General features: G+C 33.5%; 1 protein-coding gene across 8 annotated transcripts; it reads left to right on the forward strand.

Moving 5' to 3' along the window:
• The first annotated feature begins 812 nt into the window (after positions 1-812).
• On the forward strand, positions 813-6,514 carry LOC147383926 (NAC domain-containing protein 2-like). 8 transcript variants are annotated; one of them, XM_086426770.1, is made up of 5 exons: positions 813-1,288; positions 1,610-1,685; positions 1,846-2,059; positions 3,948-4,273; positions 5,871-6,514. In XM_086426770.1, exons 3-5 carry the CDS (start codon positions 1,855-1,857, stop codon positions 6,441-6,443), a joined length of 1,104 nt encoding a protein of 367 aa, XP_086282896.1. In that variant the 5' UTR covers positions 813-1,288; positions 1,610-1,685; positions 1,846-1,854; the 3' UTR covers positions 6,444-6,514. The 8 variants fall into 8 exon arrangements, with proteins under 8 accessions (XP_086282896.1, XP_086282897.1, XP_086282900.1 ...); XM_086426771.1 differs by lacking the exon at positions 1,610-1,685; XM_086426774.1 differs by lacking the exon at positions 1,846-2,059 and having other exon boundaries at positions 820-1,288; positions 5,871-6,512.
• Positions 6,515-7,205: the final 691 nt, after the last annotated feature.

Below are 7,205 nucleotides of genomic sequence, written 5' to 3' on the forward strand. Positions count from 1 at the left end.
AACATTTTGACAAACATTTTGGCAAAACATTTTTCAAAATATGGGTTAGAGGTTTTGGAATGGGCTGATTTTTTGTGAGGATGATCTCTACGGTGAGGAGATCATCATCACCAAAAATCAGCTCATTCCAAAACCTCTTACCCATCAAAAATGGCTTACAAAAAATGGACGGTCCACGATTTCCCAACTTGTAAACATGGGGTTAGAAGTTTTGGAATGGGCTGATTTTTGATGAGGATGATCTCCTCACCATAGAGATCATGCTCATCAAAAATCAGCCCATTCCAAAACCTCTAACCCATGTTTTGAAAAATGTTTTGCCAAAATGTTTGTTGCTGAAAGGGACCCATATATATATATCTTCTTGTATATTTACGTTACACAACCAAATATAACTTATATGTTATCTTCTCTCTCAACATACACGCACGAACCAACAACTAGTAAGTGGGTTTCGTCTGTATAAGCTCCGTAGCCACCCTCTTCTCCGGCGACCGGTAAGCATTAAGTTAAGAACTTTACCAAAAACAGTAAAACCCTTTTTTTCCCTTTCAAAATCCATCGATTTCAACGGTTCAACCTCAATCAAAATAATCTTGATTTATTTTTTGAAAATCTATTTCTTCAAGTTGATGTAAAAAACAATTGATATTTTAATCGGATTTTTTATCATTTTTTTTTTTCAAAAATTAAAGTTTATTTTATTTTAAGACTATTTTTTTTTTTAAATAAAAGTTTATTTGATTTTAAGACTAAAATTGATTAAAGATTTTGAAAAAAAGATAGGAAAATCAATTTGGTTGCTATAGATTTGTAGGATTTTTATCGAATCGGATATGATCGAATATCCGATATATTTTTCGAATTCGAATTCGATTATTGATTTGTGATATCCAATCGGATTCGAATAAGGGTGTCAAGCGATATCCGAAATCCGAAATCCGAATTCGAAAAATCGAATATTATCCAAAATTTTCGGATTTGGATGTTATTTTAACATTCGAATGAGTTTCGAATACGAATTTGGATGTTGCGAAATCCGATTCGATAATATCCGCTCCAATATAATATATATATTATGTATTCATGTCTTACAGCAAAATTTTAACACATGTATATATGGTACTGTGTATTTCTGTTTTATAACAAAACTTAACTTATAAAATATCATCTTCACTCAACCTCAATCTGAAACGCAGAATCAGTCGAAGACGGTAATGGAGGGTTTGGACTGTGCGAGGCTCCAAGCTCCATAACCCATCGTCTTCTCCGACCGGCGAGCATCGAGGTACATATATACTCTCTCTCTCTCTTCTCTCTCTCTCAAACACAGTAAAACCCATTTGCAGGATTTTGTCGGATCGGATATTATCGGATATCCGATATAATTTTCAAGTTCGGATTCGAATGTTTGTTAGTGCTATCCGATCGGATTCGAATTCGGATATAGAAATATCCGATCGGATACTTATCCGTTGACAGTCCTAGATTCGAATTCGAATTCGGATATCAATATTTTTTTCGGATTCGAATTCGGATATAATACTATCCGATCGGATATCTATCCGTGGACAGTCCTAACTCAACTTTGTTTTCCTCCGGATACTAGGAAAAAAAAATCTACGATTCTATCAAACCTGCCACGTCAGCGGAGTTGTAATCTTACTCCGACTTTATGAATTCAAGTATGATTATACTACCATTGAGGTTACTCAATCCTTCTCTAATTCATACTCAACTTTGCTTCATCCTTTTTCGATTGATACAAAATACCAATTTCCGTATTCTCTTTATTTATTTCTCAATTTCAATTTGAATAATTGAAATTTTCAATTAATGATGAAGGTTGATTCGATGGCCATTGTTGAAGGTGTTGGTGGTGCAAGACAAGAACAAGAAGATGAATATTTCAAAAATATTTCAATTGGTTACAGATTTTGCCCTACCGATCAAGAATTATTATATTATTATCTTCGAAATAAAGTGTTGAGACATAAGTTACCTCGTAATAGGATTAAAGAAGTGAATCTCTATAATTTTGATCCTGAAGTCCTTGCAGGTTTGCTGATATTTTGATTTTGATTTTGGTTTTGTTATTGTTATTGTTATGAATCGTGATAATCTGACTACCCCACGTGGCATACTCATTGGACTCCCTTGATGTGACAAGTTTGGGAACTGTAGATCTGTACGCCTTGGGATACATGAATGCACTTCCCCAGAGTATTATGAGGGAATCATAGTTTCCAAACTTGTCATGTCAGGAGAGTTGATTGGGTATGGCACGTGGGGTAGTCAGATTGTCACGACTCGTTATGAATTTTTATTTGTTATTGCTAATAGCTTCAAACTAAAAGCTATAATTCGTTTTGAATGTTTTTGCTGCAATTAAAGATTGTTTTTTTTTTTTTTAATAATAATTTATGTGGTGTTAGAGGTTTTTTTTTTTTTTTTTTTAATATTTATGGAATAATTTTCAATGTTTTATGTTAGTTAGAGAGATGGGTTTGTTGTTTTATTTGTTTTAATTTGAGGGAATATTTTTTCCGGATATCAAAGAGAGATTTTTTATTATTATTTCAATTAAAGGATTTTTGTAAGGTTTTTATTGCTATTATATATATGATGGATTTAGATGGATAGGGCTTAGGCGTATGAAAAGCAGCTTTGAGGTCATGGGTTCAAGTCTTTTTTACCCAGAAAAGAAAAGAAGATATTAGATAGATTAGGGTTGTCAATCGATGCTTATCAGTTCGGATACAACAATGTCCGAATTCGAATCCAAAACTTTTATCTAATATCTGAATTCAAATCCAAAATTTGTATCTGATATTCGAATTCGAATCAGACTGTCCTATCGGATATCAGATAATATCCAATTAGAATTCGAATCCAACTGATTTTTCATTATAAAAAAAAAAAAAACTATTATATATTATATTATTTATATAAAAAATAAATCAAGTGAAATAATATGTCTTATATATTATTTTGAATCGGATATTATCAGATTCGAAATGTTAATATCTGAATCCGTATTCGATAAGGATTCGAATATATAAAACTATCCGAATTCGATATCTGATATCCAAAAGTTTCAGATAATATTCGAAGTTTTGATTATCTATTGACACCCCTAAGATAGGTAAGTCTGTTGGTTTGTTTTGTTTGAATTAGAAGAATGTTTCAAAAGTTGTTTTTGATTTTTGCCACTCTCAATGGATCGGATTGCACCCAAAATCAAAATCCAATCCAATACCTTTGGGTCTTTGTTTCTAGTAGAAAGATGGGTTTGTTCTATTGTTTCTTAGGATGTTCTATGTTCATATTAATAGATTCTGATTGTCAAAATCAGATTTTGTAAATTAACCATCTAAAAGGTTGGTGACATGGCCAAGACCACACCTTATGAAGTGGAGGTCTTGAGTTGGAATCCCCTCTTAGGGATTTATCCTAGAAATTATTTGGTACGTGTAGTGGGAGTGGACTGCATGTGTCTCGAGGATTAGTTGGGTGCTCTAAGAGACCTGGATACCTTGATTTAAAAAAATATATATATACAAAATCAGGTTCTGAAAATTGATTTCTAGAATTCATAATCTTAATATTCTAGAAATTGTAATAGATTCAGAATGAAATGCCTCAAAATGCCGCGTTGAGATTTGGGTATTTCATGACATGGAAAAAAGGTAACAACTACGTCGAATTTATTGAATTGGATATGTTTTTGAATAATTACAGAATAATTATGTAATCCATCTACATAAATTTTTGTTTAAATTATTGGCAAGTAAAATTACATGCATGCCTTCAATTTAAAGTCTATTTTTGCTGAAAGATTTTCCCATTTAGATGGAATTACCTTTGTGATAAAATTTATAAGATTTGTTGAGATTAGATAAGGGTATATTCTAATTGTATTTGTCTGATGTTTATTAATTGATCAGAGATGTATAAATCATATTGGGAGAAAGAATTTTACTTCTTCACTCCTAGGACACGAAAATATCTAAACGGAGATCGTCCAAGCCGTAGTACGGGTTCTGGGTATTGGAAAGCTACAGGTGTAGACAAGAAAATCTTTATGAACGACGAGCAAAAACCAATTGGGTGCAAGAGATCATTGGTGTTCTATAGAGGATCACATTCGAAGGGAAAGAAAACCAATTGGATCATGCATGAGTACGTACTTGAGGAAGAAGAAGAAGTGAAGAAGAAGAAAAAAGAAGAGAACAAACAGCGAAAAAGAGACAAGGGAGATACGGACCCCCCGGTACAAACTTTCTTTAATTCTTTCTTTTAAGAGTATAATTATATTATTGATAATGCTTAATAAACATTGTGAGAGACATGGTGGGAGACATTTCTAACGTGGATGTGTGTCATAATCATACATGCTTTTCATCGAGATCTCACTCATTTCTCGATGAAAATATCAATGGTTATGATACGCATTCACGTCACAAATGTCCCCCACAATGTTACTCGCATGACTCTTATATTATGCAGGATTAATGCTGGAGTGACGGGCGGATTTAGAGTGGGGGCTGTGGGGGTACTTGCCCCAACAAGAGTTTTCAAATTCTATGGATTAATGTGCTAGTGAAACAGATTTTAGTGGCAGATAAAGAAATCTGCCACTATTACTCCCACAAAAATAAAAATTCACTCTTAGTTGCCCTCACAACTATATTTTTTCACTCTTAATTGTCCTCACAAATTTTTTTCTACTCTTGGTTGTCCCCACATGAGCAAAATCCTGACTCCACCCCTGTGAAGTGACCTTAATGGAGGCCAAACAGGGGACATCTTAACATGGTAGCTGCACATGAACAGGCATGTGCATGCCACCACGTCAAGGTGTCCCCGTGTGTCCCCTGTTGAGGTCGTCCTAGCACAACTCCTTATGCAATATTAATTAGCCACATACTCAGGGTCTTCTGAGTCAATTTGATTCAGTCAAGTTGATTCGAAGTCAGTTGAATTTAGAACCATGGTGGAGGTCCATATGTAAGAGTGATTCGTCCTCTTGAAACCAATATTTTAAACTAGTGGTCTCAAAATTTTATAACAAAATTGGTTCCACTTGTGTGTGTGTGGTGTGTGTGTGTGTGTGTGGAGGGGATCGTTCAAGAACCAAATATTTTGCCAATGTGTTTCGTCCTATATAGGTTAAAAGTTTTGGAATGTGCAAATTTTTTGTGAGGATGATCTCAATGATGAGAAGAACATTTTTCGCAAAAAAAAAAGAAAAAAAAAAAAGCTCAATTTGAGCATTCCAATCTCATCGAAAGTGTTTTAAAATGTACATCGTTGATTTTTTATCGAAAATTTGTAAATCACTTTTGATTGACTTAAAAGTTTCTGATTGGGCTGATTTTTTGTGAGGATTATCTCTATGGTGAGGAAATCATCCTCGTAAAAAATCACCTCAATCCAAAACTTTTAGGCCACATAGGAAAAAATTGTCTTATATATATATAGGGTGTCAGGTTCGGCAAACAACGTTAGGGAGCTAACGTATTTGTCCAATATAACTTAAAAATCAGCTCAATCTAAAACTTCTAACCCCATCAAAAGTGATTTAGAACTATAGCCCGTTAATTTTTTACCGATAATTTGTAAATCACTTTTGATAGATTTAGAAGTTTCAGATTTGGATGATTTATTATAAGGATGATCCCCGCACCCTAGAGATCATCATTCACAAAAAAAATCAGTTCAATCCAAAACTTTTAAGCCATATAGGACAATTGCGTTGGCTGCTGAACGCCACCCATATATATATTTTGATCTAACCAAGTTGAATTTTATGATTCAAAAAAAAAAAAAACCAATCTGACCATGTGTGTTTGTGTTTTTCTTGGCAGTTGAACGACTGGGTTTTATGTAGGATTTACGAGAAGAAAAAGAAAGAAAAAGATGTTAAAGAGCTGGAGAATGATTCAAATTCAAGTCCATCTGATGAAGTGACATCAAGACCAAATGATTTCACATTAGAAATCCCAGTTGATCAATCTCATCAATCAATGGCAATGGTCCTGATTGATCAACCTGAACCACTTAAAATCGTTAGTGGCGGTGGCTCAACAAGATCAACATCGACATCGGTCCTAAATGATCAACAAATCACATGTAATTGCATTAGTTGTGGAAATGGTAACTCAACGATATCGGTCCATAATAATCAACTTGTCCCACTTAATATCGTTGGTGATCATCATAAATCTCAATTTGATCTTGATCCACTCGACTTATCACATCCTCTCGAACCCCTTTCTTACGAGACCGAAGATTTTTGGAAGTCACCTTACTGTGGTTTCGATGAACTCATGCATTTGCCTGACCAACCCATGTCTCCCTATTCAATGTTGATTAATGGGACAACGGCAGATCCGAAGATAAATGATTTTTCATCGAGATCGAAACAAGATGACAAGTAAGGATGGACTATTGGTTTGCTATGTGTTTAGGTTAGGATTTTTTTTTTTTTTTTTTTTTTTTTTGAGATTTACGGTACATTTGAACTACGGATTCGGGTAAATAATTTTCATATTTTATATATATAATTGTTTTCCAAGTTTGATTCATTTGATTGGAGCATATATGGTTCGGCAGCTCTAGGGACTCAGTAACTTTGATATTGTCTTATTAAGGAGATAATTATGAATTATTAATTCTTGATCAATAGGGCAAAAACGTATAATTATTACTATCTATTGTGTAGAGAACTGTTATTGGCACCCCAATTTTTACTTATTGCACATTTGCATCCCAATTAAAATAAAAATAAATAAATCAATGGCTAAGAATAAGTAAAAGTGGGGTGCCAATAGAAATTCTCTCTCTTTATTTCTTTGTTTAGGCATGTATTTGTTAGATATAGGATTTTATATAAAAGCCTAATCCTAATTGTAAACAGCTGTTGAAGTTGTTTGAATGGGTTATAATGCTTTGTAAGTTTGAACTAACAACGTTTTTGTAGAGTTTGAATGGTGTGTTTTAATCTTTAATTATGGTGTGATAAATAATTTAAAAAACTGCGTGTAATTAATAAAAGTTGGGATGCTAATAGCAGCTTTCTTAAAATATGCGACATTTTGATCAGCTCGGATTCCATGTAATCTAGCTATCAAGAGTATGAAGAGTCAGATTGAATCCTCATCGAGAAAAATAAAAGAGGTTTTTTCTAATGCCAAATCGGA

Source organism: Akebia trifoliata, chromosome 15 (genome assembly GCF_017979445.1).
Source record: "Akebia trifoliata isolate Shusen 1 chromosome 15, ASM1797944v1, whole genome shotgun sequence".
Classification (NCBI taxonomy): Eukaryota; Viridiplantae; Streptophyta; class Magnoliopsida; order Ranunculales; family Lardizabalaceae; genus Akebia; species Akebia trifoliata.

What these genes read in the sequence shown, in the direction of transcription:
- LOC147383926 (XM_086426769.1), top strand. Translation starts at nt 1,837, where the DNA reads ATGATGAAGGTTGATTCGATGGCCATTGTTGAAGGTGTTGGTGGTGCA. An exon ending in TGATCCTGAAGTCCTTGCAG is followed by an intron (nt 2,060 to 3,947) that starts GTTTGCTGATAT and finishes TTAATTGATCAG; the next exon opens with AGATGTATAAATCATATTGG. An exon ending in AGGGAGATACGGACCCCCCG is followed by an intron (nt 4,274 to 5,870) that starts GTACAAACTTTC and finishes TTTTCTTGGCAG; the next exon opens with TTGAACGACTGGGTTTTATG.